General features: G+C 37.1%; 1 protein-coding gene across 1 annotated transcript in view; it reads right to left on the bottom strand.

Annotated features, from left to right (window-relative positions):
- ABCC9 (ATP binding cassette subfamily C member 9) overlaps positions 1-14,723 on the bottom strand; it is a gene marked incomplete at both ends in the record, with an annotated part of 62,298 nt that overhangs the window by 24,278 nt on the left and 23,297 nt on the right. Inside the window, 9 exons of the mRNA XM_080631796.1 lie at positions 230-355; positions 852-989; positions 1,989-2,069; positions 2,561-2,645; positions 4,037-4,138; positions 5,687-5,725; positions 10,455-10,560; positions 12,192-12,264; positions 13,216-13,326. Coding sequence (XP_080487922.1) covers positions 230-355; positions 852-989; positions 1,989-2,069; positions 2,561-2,645; positions 4,037-4,138; positions 5,687-5,725; positions 10,455-10,560; positions 12,192-12,264; positions 13,216-13,326 — 861 coding nt within the window. The remainder of the gene's footprint in view (positions 1-229; positions 356-851; positions 990-1,988; positions 2,070-2,560; positions 2,646-4,036; positions 4,139-5,686; positions 5,726-10,454; positions 10,561-12,191; positions 12,265-13,215; positions 13,327-14,723) is intronic.

Raw genomic sequence — 14,723 nt, 5'->3', positions numbered from 1 at the left:
AAGCATATTTGTTTAATGTAATAATACTTCCCACCCATGACAGATACATCACATACTTCCCAGACAATCTATTCCAGTCCTTAAAGTTCCTTAGAGTTTATGTGGGGTTTTTTTCCCTAATGTCTAGTTTAAAACTTGCCTTCTGACATTGCTTGAGGTTTTTTCAGAAATTAACTGAAAATTATTTCTTTTTAAAAATATCATCCTTCCCCAAAATGCTCCTTTTTACCTTTTCCAATTCTTGATCTTGGCGATTCATCAAGGTTTTCCAGTGTTCATATAGCTCAATATCCTTGTTTTGGATATCCTTTAGTGTCCCTTCTCTAAGCACCATGCCATCCTTCATTGCTATGATCTAGGGAGGAAAGCAGTCAATAGCTTTACTCAGCAACACAGATACCATAATCACTGACCTGGATCCTACAACACATGTCTCAGTATTGGTGAGATTACCATTATGGAAATTTCTGTGTTAATTTTATTCAGTATTTTATTAATAACTTCTTCAGTTTGTTGACACAGCTGATAAAATTAAATTTCTATAAGCCATGCTTACTTGTACTTGTAAAAAGCACGCACAAGACATAATAAGTGATAGACATATTCTCAATCAAGTCATAATTCTCTGGTGGCTTTCAGTCAAAAAACCCTACACAAATAATATAAAAATAAAATTGCTCCTTCTATTATAAAATCTGTATTATATAAAGTGGCAGTTAGCCACATGACACATGGAATTAAGGAGAGACTCTATTACAGAGAAAAGTAGTGATCCCATTAAGTGTTATGGTGCTAACTTCAAGTGGACGTTCCTCATTAGCAAATCTGCACCGTGGCATCTCTTCTCTTACCCAGTCAGCATGTGGTAGATATTGTAACTTATGTGTCACCAGAACAAGAGTCCTCTTGTCTTCTTGCAGAAACTTCAGAATCCCTTCCTGCATTAAATGGTCACTTAGGTGAATATCCAGTGCAGAGAATGGGTCATCCTGTAATTAAATGAAAATAAAAAAATTATATTAGAACAGGATATAAAAATTGGTTTTATTTCTTTTAAGAGTTTTTCTTTTTAATAGAAAGCATTTGCTATTACTAACGTTTCATCACTCTAATGACTAAGACCTAGTCAGAGAGCTGCACTATGAAAGTAAGCTATAATCCATTGCTCTTCAGTTGATAGCAATGGACTCAATTTTTGACATCTAGGTGTGTTCAGTGCTAGGGCCACACTGACAGGATGGAGTCATCCTGCTCAGGAACACCAGAACTGAAATTACCCATCCAAATTTAAGAATGCCAGGATTCAGAGCCAAACTTAGGCCTAATTTTGATGGGAAACTGACACAGTAAAATTAAAGCAGAGTTAGGAACTGTTCTAATTTCCTCCAAAGTAAACTGCAGATGTGTCAGTCTTTGAGTGAGTGTGGGTACCAAGAAGACAGATAAGGATATTAAAATGGAAACACTTTTTCTCTAAGAACAGAAGTCCTTGGTTGATTTTGAAGAGGCTCAAACGGCCCCTTCATGAGCAATAATCTCCTGAAATTCCTGACGTGTCTTGAAATAAGTAATAGAGAAGGAAAAGTTTGTCCAAATTCACAGCACTCTGCATGAGAGTGCTGTACCCTCAGTCTGCTCATTGCTCACAAGTAGTTGCATTATGGTGCTTTTTCTTATCAGAAGTCCTGCTGATTTCAGTGGGACTATGTTGATACCAGGTCACCACTGAGAGTGAGCAGAAGTTAGACAATCTGTTCTACTCTTGCAGTGTTAATCTCTGTAGGAAATCCCACCTTCACCAGCCTCCCAGTATGTGCTGATGCTGCCTCTGGTGGATGTTTATTTACTAACTCTATAATTTGGATTTGGAGTTTAGTACAAGTCCCTATGGCTTTCTAATCTAACATACATTTTTCTAAAGCTAAATATAAGGAATGACAGTTTTATTACTAACTTCCCATGCTCCATGTGAAAAAGAAAAATCTTACCAAGAAGACAATGTTGGTGTTCTGATACAGTGCTCGAGCTACACAGATTCTCTGTCGTTGTCCGCCACTTAAATTAATCCCCTAATGAATATAATGGATCAGAAATATGATCTTTGAATAAACATCATGATACGACTTTGGAAATGTGATTCGTTTTACAACTGTGTAGAGTTGAATAAAAATAAAAAGCTTCATTAAAATGCTAATCCTGTTGCTAAACAAACATAATCCTCATATAATATCAGAAGAAAAATTATCACTCAGCAACTAATTATGAGTAAGTGTAAATTATGAAGAGCTTCTTTAAGCACAGAAGGCTTCTTAAATTGAAAAATGCAACCAATACTAGCATCAAATTCCACAGGCAGAATATAAGAGACTGATCAAAAAATGCCATTTGAGAAATATCTGAAGAAGGAAAATGTTTTCAACTTTTTTTCAGTAACCCCTGGTGAATTACAATTTTCTGCCAGGCTGGAAGCCCAATACAGACTTGATCTGTCTGAGTGACATCAGAGAGCACCTTCTTAATACTTAGGCTAAGCAGACAAAACCGCATTCATATTATTTACCCTTTCTCCAATTTCTGTCTGATCACCAAATGGTAATAAGTCAATGTCAGGCTGCAGAGAGCATGCATCTGTAACAGCTTTGTACCTGTAAAAACAACATGAGCATTGCAATTGATTAATCAGCCACTTACTTTGCTATCACAAAAGCCTCCAGCTTGAATTTACTGCCAAGTTATTACGGCTCTGATGGTTGGGTAATTGCAAAAATTAATGCGGCAAAATGATTATTCAGTGACTAATCATGGAGCATTGTAAACTAAGCATCTAAAACTTGACATTTATTAGAGATCTTTATTGGCAAGTCTGCTTTTTAAAGATTCAATTATGTAAGTTATTGAGTACATTCCTCCTTATCATGGAGCTGTTTTGCTGGACTCCAGAGTGTTTGAAGCCATTTTTCAATGTGCTGTTATTTTTCCCCCTTTAGATGTCCCTTCATTTACTTCTGTGTGATATTACAGAACAAATACATCCTTATGATCTTGCCAGAACCAGGAAACCACTTGCAAAACCTTGAAATTTGTTGTTAGATTTCTAGGTCTGTGAGGTATTGCAGATGATTTGCTGAAATGAGATTATTTGAGTGGTGCAATTAAGCCTGGCCCCTTTGGTATGCTTGAAGTTAGGCTGATGGATGCAGTAGCTGAAGAATCTGGTCCCTGAAATTTTAGATACTTATCTGGATTTTAAGATATTTGCTAACTTTTACCAAGTAGGAATGGAGTCATACATGTTAACAAAGCACACTCTGAGACGAATGAGATGTATTTTTAATAACTTTAAACAGAGAGAGTGTTGCCTTTGAAAACATCAGCAATTTGTTTTCCTCAAGCCAAGTCACTTTTTCCACTGCATTTGTCAGCTGACCTTTTCGAAGGACACAAGAAGCAAGTGCTGGATAGGAACAACAGAAGCCATGTACGTCAGCTTTCACACTCCTTTCTCCTGTATTTCTAAAGGAAGAATTAAGGTTATTTCCTTGAGGCACCCTATCTTCATACATGCAGTGTTTTTGTAAAGTGGCTACTCCAGTAACTTGATCACAGCAGGATTAGCACATAAACTCAGTGGAAACATGCCCAGAATCCCTATTTCCAGATTCCTCTGGCAACCTCAGGATCCATTAAACAAAACAAAAACATGTCAGTAGTCTTCAAAGATGGGATTCATCTCACCTAACTTTTGCTGCTTGAAAAATACACATACGGCTTCCACTGTATTCCATGGAGAGCCACTGCTGTTGTGTGATTTCTCACAAACATTTTAGACATGCACTCTGGTTGGAAGAGGAGACTTGAAAGATTGATTTAAAACAGAAACCTTCCCTTGAGATGGGTAAAGTCAGGTTAGCTAAATCTACCTCAGTGTTATTGTGCATTGATATTTCTGGAACCTACAAACTTCTTCCAGAAGGAGAAGCCACAAAACCCTCTAGAAGAAGCTGCCAGGTGTTTTTGCAAAGGAGTTGATACTTACCTCTGCTTATTAAATGGGCTCCCAAAGATAATGTTTTCCTCCACAGTTGCATTCAGCAGCCACGGCTTCTGAGCTGCATAAGCCACTGAGTATCTGTTTCTACTGCAGACAGATAAAGAGCATTATTAAAAAGCAAAGCACCCATATTATGAAATGTCTGAAAATCGGTTTAAAATTACTTTTATGAATGTGCATTCATAGAAATACAGGGAAACACATAGACCAAGCAACTGTTACAAAAGTGAAGGGAAGGATTTTAAGTCAGATTCTTTTGTTAGAACAGCACCCACTCTCACCTGATGGCAAAATCTACACTCTCAGTTGTATGCTATTCTACTATACATGGCTGGTACCTACCTCAATCTAGTAACTGCAATTTCAACCCAAAGGCAAATTATAAATAATCAAAATAATTAAATTCTCACAAGAATAGATATTTGGGTGTTTTTTTTCTCTAACATCATAACAAGTAGTGAAAAGGCACTGTTCTAATGGCATTAGTACACTTGACTTGCTGCTTTCTGAAGTTTTAGAAACTTTTATGTGGCCATACACACAAAATACTTCTTTCTTAGTGAATGCTTTTTTCCTTTAAGTCTGTAGATCTTCAGTGGACTAATATGATGTTGGAAAAGAGGGCAGTTCAATACAGGTTAGGAAGGAATCACTATGGTCTCTCAAGTATTTTTTAGACATACTTTAAACATGTTTAAATACCTAATGACGTGTACAATAGGGATATGAAGAGTCTTTACTTTTGGTGGTTTTGCCTACGTACAGCAGCAAAAAAGCTCATATAATTTCAGACATTTTCCTGAGATGCGCAAAACATGTGAGGAAGGTGGTGTGAACTGGTACCAGCTTCTAGATCTGAACACCATCTTCCTTCTCAGTCTCTTTGACAGTATTTCTTCCAACCAACCATTTGATACAGCTTTGTGTGTAAGCATCTAGGAATTGCTGAGAGAGAGGGTGCTAGAGTATGAGAAATAGCTAGTTAGAAGCAGCCAGTAGTATCCCCAAAATTTTAGGAGTTTTAGCAGTTCAGTATGCACTAGTATGAAATCTGCCCTCAGGGTTATCAGGTAGCAGATCATGGTGTGGGTTCCCAACCACAGCTATGTGTGCCACTACTTCTCTATCATTTATGACATATTTTTAGTTTAGTTTGTCCTTTTCAACTTGCAGGCCCTTTCCCTAAAGCTAGGGCTGGAGTCACCACTTGACTTCAGCTGGAGCACAACCAGCTCCCTTTCTTGCTCCATCACACAACTGTCAAACTGGGTTACAAGCAACATGAAACACAGTGCTGATCAGAGAACATGCAATCACATGGGAGAGTACATGTAATGATGTCTTACATCTGAAGTCCTGTCGTGCAAGATATGGAGCACACTAAACTCCCAGCGATGTCAAATGGGAGCTGAGAGCACTGAACATCTTTCAGACAAGACTGAGGTAGTGGTACAATGGCTGGAGAAGATTGGGATCCACTAGGTTTAATACAATCTGTCGGTTAATCATATGGTAAATGATCATCGACACAATAAGAAAACACAGAGATGGCTGAAGGCTACAAAGGTGAAGTTTTGAGGAAATTCTGAAGAAATGAATGAGTGTATTATGATACACTAAAAATAGAAATAATACCTTCTGGGTGCTTCAAAAGAAGATTCAGTTTCATTTACACTGTAAGTTATGGTAAATGACATTTAGTAAGCAGAAACTACAGAGAATAACATTTTGTGCTAGTTTTACATACAGGGAAACTGGAGTTAAGTACATATTTAAGGACTCAACATCAGTTTACTGTTTTTTTTGTTGTTGCTCTTAAAGAGAAAATAAACAAGTTCTAAGTAAAAGCGTAGATCTTTTCTAAATACAACAGTTTCATATTTATAGTGCATAGTGGCTAAACAGGCAAGTTATGTTATGAAATGTATTAAAAATGAAAAGTGTATTGCAAAACCTATTAAAAATGGAATTACTAATACTGCCTGGGCATATAAAAGGTTGACAAGCAAATAAGTTAGCTTCTTCACACAGACCTGCAAAAGTTGGTAACTACTGTCAAATTTCCCCTGCAGCAAAGGTAAGCTTTGCAGATACACTTTTGAATCAGAACAGATTTTGAACCTGTTTACAGCACTAAGGCTGCATCAAGCCATGCATGGCACTACAATACATAGGCTTTCCTTGTCAACCTCCACTTCTTAAGGATCATATCCATTAAATATGTTTTGAAGAGCATGCAATAGCAATAATAACATGGATGACTTTGCAGCTCCCTCTGTTAATTGACTTAATAACAGTGTTGAGGGCATGAAATGGCAGTCAAAGCAGCTCTGGACCAGCAATGGGGCTCATGTCCAGGCATAGCAACACATCACTGCAAAGTGCAAAACCTAAAAGAGTAAGTTTATGCCAGGTAAATGGAAACAGGCATTAGAAGGGACTAGAAAACTGATACTAATGTATTACTTGACTGACTTAAAAAAAAAACCAAACCAAAAAACCCCCAAAGAAACAAACAAATCCTCCTCTCCCAAGTCTATGAATCGTCCAGATGAAATATTTTACTGCTAAGAGGAAAATGCCTGCTTGCCTGCTGGGATGCCAGTAACTGCAGCTGCACTTATAAGCAGAAGATCCAAGTCTGGCAAAGGGCATAAAAATTCTAATAGCAGAGCCCTTATAATGCCAGACTTATGTATTATGCATCTTCCCAAAATGCCAGAACTGAAACATGTTCCTTTCTTTGCTGCACATCAGCTGTCTAAGAACTTTGATAATTCATGCCTCCTAAAGGACACAGTCAGTGTGTTTCCTTCATGCACCTATCAACAGAGAAGATACTACACCAGAGGTGAACAGGCCCTGCTGGTTATCTCAAAAGAACTATAAATTGAGGCTGAAAATGAACATTCCTTCACTAGAGTTGGTCCTTTATTCAGCAGAAGCTTCCAGCCTTCGCTACAATGGAAACAAGTCACAAGAAAGCAAAAGATGGATTCTAAAGAGAGATTTGAAAGAGGCTGGAAATTAGGTCAAGCCAAACAAAAAAGAAGATGACCTAAATTTTCTCTGTTGAAAACCCTCAAACTTTTATCAGCAGAGCATTTGAATGGTAAAGAAAGGCATAATGCTTTCATCTATACATTTGAGAGTGCCCTCTAAAGTACAATTTAACAAAAACTGGACAGAAGCTTTGCAAGACTTTTTGCAATTCCATACCAGATTTAATATGCTTGTCATTATAATCAAGTAGGTTATCCGAATGAGTGTTTAGGATCTCAGTTTCTTAAACACTTCTTTCTTGGTTTCTTCTTTCGTTCCATGCTTAGCTTGAAAAATACATTTTCATTGAACCCACATTCAGTAATAATCTCACGAATAAACACATGTAAGATTTTTACTGAACAGGGGCCCTCACAAATAAGGACATTAAGTATTTGGTCTTATACTTCATCACTCTACTGACTCTGAAAGAGTGATACAATTGCAGAGCATGGGAGTGGGCTGAAACGGAAGCTCCTGAGGTTTTTAAAATGAGTATTTTATTTGCCCACTGGGATTAGTAATCTTTGCTTTAATTGCCTTATTTATTGAAATGTAGCTATTTATAATGATTTTTTATCTGTACTATAAAATATACATATTGCCTAAAATGGGGCATGATAAGTTCAAGTCTGAAACAGTAGGAAAGACCAAACTGATTAGATGAATTAGTTATTTTTATAAGATTTTAAATCTATAAAATAAAATAATATAGAAATAAATTTAAATCAAGCTTTTAAGGAAAAGTGAAAAAGAAGTTCGGATCACTTTTAACTTTAAACTCTGAACTTTTAAAAATAGAATAATGCATCTCTAGTCAGGCCTGGATTCCATCGGCCTACAAAATGCAGAGGAAGGAAAATAAAGAGATAGAAAATCTCTAGGATATCACTGTAAAAGCAGAACAAACCATCTCTTCTGCTAATACAGTCAAGAAATTTGAGGCAAGACAAGGGCCAAACATCTACACAAATACTACCCAGCACAACAACCTGTTTGCATGGAAATTAGTTCAATGTGCAGAAAATGTATACCAGGTGAAGGGCTTCCACTTACCTACTCTGCTTGGCAGTTGGAGACTATTCTGACTGTTTGGCTTGGTGTGGATGAGGGGAATAGATGGCTCTGCATATTCCCCACATCTGTTCCTGTACAGACTTAATAACTGAGATCTGAAACAACATCCGCTGAACCACTGCATCCTGACAGCTTATGCTTCAGTGTTTAAGAAGTTTCTCTAGCTGATTGTGCACTGGGAAAAGAAAAAGCCAGCTCCTTCTCTAAAATTTGTAATATGTCTGAGGGGAAGTGGGGAAGAACTGAGATCTGGCACCTAAGATTTACCCTGGCCAAGATCTCCTACAGAAAGTTACATTAAGATGCTTTCTTCCCCTAAGATCCCAAACCAGTGACAAACTTAGCAGCAGGACATACAGCTCTCACTGCAATCAATCACAACAGCAACAGGGTATTCAAGCCCCATGATGGGCTTTCACAATGATGCATTACAGGATTACTGCAATATAACGGGCTGTTATATTGTGCTATAATGTTTTCATCATTACTATTACTGTGTTATTATACCTGAATTTGCTGGGGAATTCACCTAGCCTGCATTTCGTCCCTGGATCAGTAGCTGCGTTAGTCATGCATGTGGAATTACATGGAAAGGAATTTAAGAGTGTAAATAGGACCTTTATTACGGTTTTGTAAAATACAGGATCCACTTGGTTAAATACCTGAAGTATCCTTCTGTATTCATCTGTCTGTCAGGCAGTCTGAAATTATCAGGAGAACATAACTGTGTTTGCATCAGCTGTATCACAGTACCAAATTGTAGTTTGCAATGAAAAGAAGTTGCTCAGTAGGGCCTGAGATGCTTGCTAAAACTTGAGTTGCCTGGTTATGTACAGAGTGCTATTCACCTGATAATATGATCTTAATCTCTCTCAAACAATGTGAAACTTATGCAATATTTCATAAACTTCCATTAGTATCTTTCTAAGATTTTCTTATTTTCTCTAATATTTCCAAAATTCCATATCTTTCTATATGAAAAATGTGAGTATTTTTCAAATATATCTTTGAAAACAACTGTGAGAATAATTTCAAGGTACACTCTACTCATTCCTTTTATTTTAACTACTCAGAAAAAAATGCCGGATTGCGATGTCAAAATCTTCATTATATATCCCGAAGAAATTAACTATGATAAGACACATATTAATTTTCCTTCAAAGCTTAAACTCACATATAATTAAAGTTAGTTTTGCCTTGGCTCCAACTGTACCTGCTACTCCAGTGAGATCATATGTTTAGAATAGCAGTCAGTGAAATATAGCTAGAGAATAAAAATGCCATGCATACTAGCACAGGAAAAGCAAAAAAATCCAGCTTGCAACATTGCTGTAAGAAAAAGATGACAGACGAGGTCACTAGTCAAGGGATGGGGCAACTAAATATTGGTCTCTGTGACAAAATTAACCCTTTCTCCTTGAAAAGCTAATTAAGAAGAATTTGGCTTGGTAGTTTAAAGGAAACAGAACTGATCTTTAAAATCAAAGAACAAGCCTTGAGGTTGCAGCACATCTCTTCCACTGCCTCTGCCCTGGCTAGGCAGGAAGTGTAGTTGCTGCCCCACGTCGTTTCTGTAGGAAGTTCTCATTCGCTGGGTCTGAATCCACGTGGATCCCAAGGCCTGACCTCGCTGGCAGTCCCTCTTCAGCAACAGCTTCTTCATAGCCTTTACTCTTTAGGTATTTGGCATTCTCAGGCTGCTTTCTGAACATGTTACTGTGAAGAGTAACACTGACTTCCATAAGCAAGGCTTGGGCAGATAAGAGGGAAGTGGAAAAGCATTGCTCACGTGTTTGTTGTTGTATCACCTTTTCTTCTCCTAGCAGCAGCATCACTGAGTCAGAAATACAACCTTTCGGGTATGCTGGTGCCCTATGCATACTACTTAACTGAAGAAGCTCCGTCCTGTCATGCTTTCACTGGTGCATACAGTAGCAGCGTAACAATGCTGACTTCCATTATAGTGAGTATTGAAGCCTATTTGATAGCAGGAATAGTATATCCTTTCTATTCAGGGCATTTGCTAGGTCTAATATATTAGATATTAATTGTCAGACTAGTCTCTTTCTCTTCCCGAGGCATTTTGTTCTGCCTGCTATGAACCATGGCAAAACAGCACAGAAAATCCTCTATAAGTTCGCAGGTGATTTATTCCAGTGAAGATCTGGGTGATAACAATCATTCAACATGCAGTTCTGAGACATCAAGTTCACCTTTCTCCCAGCAAATCCCAACTATCTCCATCTTAAATGAATACAGGAATTAATAGCTATATGAAACATACTTGCTCCAGTGAACTTTTCCTTCCAGTGTCTGCATCTCTCCCAGTATAGCAAGTAGAAGTGATGACTTTCCACAGCCAACTTGACCCACAATCATTGTCATCTGACCTATGATAATAAGAATAACAAACGCATTTTCAAGAAAGGAAAAAACCTCAAGTCGACAAGGCCCAAACAGATCCAGTTCTAGAGCATTTGAACTAGGTGGTTAAATTTGTTAGCATCCACTACATAAATGGGCAATATTGCACATATTCATCTATGGAAATATATATTAATGGACAGTAAAAGTACATACTCATCTCCAAAGGAATGAGACTACTACTTTGACATACTTTATCACACGTATGGGACTCTGTTACTGTATGGAAGTTATTTAGGGTTAAATGATGCAACGTGGGGAGTGTTTATCCAGTCTGGGGTTGCATGTAAGTTTGGGCCAATCTAATAAAAGTGACCAAAACTGAAAGAAGATCCATTGCTCTCTTCTGTTTCGCTGTACTCCTCCTTCCCTCCTACACCTATTGCAATGGTACTTCTCAGATACTCCCAAAAACTAATTCCCAACTCACTAACTGCGCTACCTAGTGCATTTGCCAGGTAAGGTTCTTGGCAGCTAGGGAGTTATGGGTCTTATTCCTTCCAAAGGAGGAAATCTCTCAGACTGGCACATCCAGCTTGGGTACCCATGGCCTTAGATAGTCATTCCTTCAAGCAAAGACTTTCTGCTGGTGTTGTATGGGGCACTGGGCCAGCACAAAGAAGTGTTCATATATTTCTAGGATACCTAATGTTACAGTGAAAGAAGTGATACAGACTTTGGGATTATTTCGTACTTATATTATATCTAAAATGTGTCAACCTAAAGTAATAAGCTGTTTTAAAACTAAGCACTTGATAAGACATAAAAATAACAGGCTATTTAATAACATGATACATCAACAGGTAGGAATTCTACAGCATTAATAATGACTAACATCACCACCACCACCACCACAATAATAAGAAACAGTAGTTGCTACTTTTCACATTTGCTATGCAAGTCTTCCAAAACAAGTAAGTGTTTTGTAAACCTGTGGAACTCCCAGGTAATTGAGGATGCAAGAAATTACAGGAAATCAGCTGGACAAAGATAAATTTCTTGAAAGAGAAAATAATTGAGGATTTCTTGACAGACAAACTGCATAAGGCTGAAAGAATTTTCTGAGATTAAAACAGTTGTGAACTGAGAGACTGTAATGTTGAAAAATGGCAGGAGAAGTAAAATATATGAGTTCTGCATCCCTGTGCATGCACTGGTAGCCACTGCTGGAAACAAAATACTGAATTAGATGGTTTGAATAAGTCTGGAGCTCTCCCTCATTCTTTTTTTTTTAGTCTATTAAAAATAATAACAATTTTTTTATAACCATCTTTTTGATATTTCTTCTTACTCTTGACTTTGTTCCTGCTATTATAAAACCTATAAAAACTATATGGTATATAAAAAAATGTAATTTTTTTGCTTATTTATAATACTTTCGGTATTCTATTATATATATTATGGGTCAATACTGTATATATATTATGTGTCATAGCTATATGACCAATACAGTTCATGATCTTGTATACATTTTTAACCTTAATTTTTTCTTATAAAAATCTTAATGCATGATTTTGTGTTTTCACAACATCAAGGAATGGGATTAGTAACAATTTAATATTACATATTTCATGATTGAGGTACGCATTTATCCTACCTGTTGGGATTCTAATGTTTATATTAGACAGTGTAGCTAAACCACTTCCCCATGAAAAGTATCCATTGGTCACCTACAAAAAAGTTACCATATGTCAGTTACACAAACATATGAGGAAAATGAAAAAAAGAACATTTAGTTTGGATTCAAAATACATTACTAAAATAAATCTGTGCTTAATAGATGTGGGGAGGTAGGCTTATAAACAAAAGCAAACCCAAAGTTAGGTTAGTAAAGATTGCAAAACCCAGAAAAGTTTGTGAATGTTATATACACAAGTATATATACTGTATGAAACGCAATAAAGGGATGGTCTTGAGCTGAACTTTTTTTACCAAATATTTTCATTATGTCAAGTGTAGAAGAATAATCATAAGACCACAGGTGATAATATAAATAGTATAGCTTATCAAGGAATGAATCACTCTGCATATTGTGATATATAGCCACTTGTGAATGTATTCCCAAAGTACAAATAGAATATTCACAAGGTTTAGGCTGGACATAAGTAAAATGTTCCCTAGTGGACCCTCCCTTTTTGTGCAAACTTCCTGACAGGGCCATGAAACATTTTTTGCACAGAGCACATATATGTGGAAAAGTTGGCCAACATGACTTAAAATACTGTCATAATAAATGACATCTCAATAATAATTGTCAAAAAATGACTCAAAAGTTTTGTCTTGGTTCTAAGAGTGAAAGAGTAGTGCATGGAGGGAAAGTAAAAAAAAGTGTATTAATTTCTGCAGTTCAGATTGTCTAGGTTTTGTTCCTTTTGTTCCTCTGATGATGCCTCTTTGTTTCCTGAGAAGACACGGAATCTCTATAAAGACCTGGTCAGAAGCTAATTTTTCTCACTTATTTTGCCAAACTGCTAATTTATTTAGGGGCTTGTTCATACAATGGGCAATTTGCCTTTGGAAGAACAGCACCATCTGTTTAAACATCTGTTGGGCACTATCAGGTACTGTGCAGAGGGACCTACTCCTTGTAAAGAACAAGACAATGTTTTCAGTGTTACCACCTTGATTGCAATATCGTCTATCTCCACAGGACGTGTTTGCTTCCTTGTTGGCTGCTCATAGCTTTCAAGCTGATACCTTAAGGGCTGCCTCCTGTTGATGGCCTTGGTGTGCTACATAGTGAAATGAAGAAAGGAGAAAAGCTGGAATTCTTGAGACAGTATAGCATTTGGTTTCCAATAAAACAAACAACCCATTCCCTTTCTTACCACCATTCTAGGTGAGAAGAAGAAACCAGTGCTTTTCAGCATCTGTGATAATAAAGACACACTACTGTGATGCACATAGGGTAATGTTTTAAACACCTTTACTGAAGCACATGAAATATCTGATTTTTGGTTTCCCGTAAACAACCATCCCAAACTTCAGCTTTCTCATGCTCCTCAAACTGCTGGTAAGTCTGCCCCACCTGAGGTATCTCCAGACAAAACTGTGTCAGTAAAAGTGTAATGACATGCAGAGTTACCAGTTTGGTTATTGCAAGCAGAATAGCTACAGGAGCAAGAAGCGTATCAGATTAGCTTGTGCAGAGTACCTTGCTAATGCATAATACTGATTATGGAACTAGCTCATTCAGAGCTACCTGTGGTATTCATGAGTGCCACTGTATTGAGCTAAATTGGTATAATCTTAGTGATTCCTGATAGCTGGGCTGTATACAGTGATTGATTTAACCTTTACAAATATTACCTTTAGTTTTCCCTCTCCTCATCATCTAGACTTTGTCTCTCTCTGTATGGCTAAGCAAAAGGTGGACAAGAGTAATAAAACAAATGCTGAAACAGTTTAATTTTTGTTTCCTTTATTATAATTGCTGACCCAGAAAAATGTTCTTTCAGGTTTGTAAACTAATTTAATTCACTCCAAAATGAAACTTATTTTGTGCTAATCCTTTCTTTCTGTTACTGTCTACAAGTTTCAGTCACATTTCAATGTATGCAATCAGATTGAAACAGGTGAAATATCTAGTTTTAGAAAAATGTCAAAATGAAAAAAAACCCCAGCTTTTCCCAAATCATCTCTCTTGGGTTATTTCCCCCTTCAAATTTTACTCAAATTCACTGTATGTTTAGCACTCCAGAAAAAGAATTCTGGAATTAATTCCTATTTCACAAAGTTTGGTGTTGTTTTTCCCACCTCAAATTCTGAATTTCCCAGAGTCAGAATTGGTCCTACCTAAAGATGCTCAATGTATGATGGGTTGCACTGGCAATATATGGTATAAACCCCATCAGTTTATGATCACAGGAAATGCACATGGGTCTTTTATATAAACTGAGAAGGATGAATTTGAACCATGTGTAAATGTGTTGGTGTGTTATGGGGTTTTTATAACTACTGGCACTTCAATGCTTACATATGTTTGGGGGACCCTTCACGGCATAGAAAAAAGAGATCCTGACATAGGAGGCAAAACTGGTTTATATTAGAGTCAGACTAAAAGCCAAAACTCACAAGCCCTACCAGCTTGGCCAGTGGCCTTGTATGGGGCTATATGGCCTCTCTACTT

Source organism: Psittacula echo (genome assembly GCF_963264785.1).
Source record: "Psittacula echo genome assembly, chromosome: 1".
In the NCBI taxonomy this organism is placed as follows: domain Eukaryota; kingdom Metazoa; phylum Chordata; class Aves; order Psittaciformes; family Psittacidae; genus Psittacula; species Psittacula echo.
Note: the sequence above shows the minus strand (reverse complement) of the source record. Positions and strands in the feature narration are given on the sequence as shown.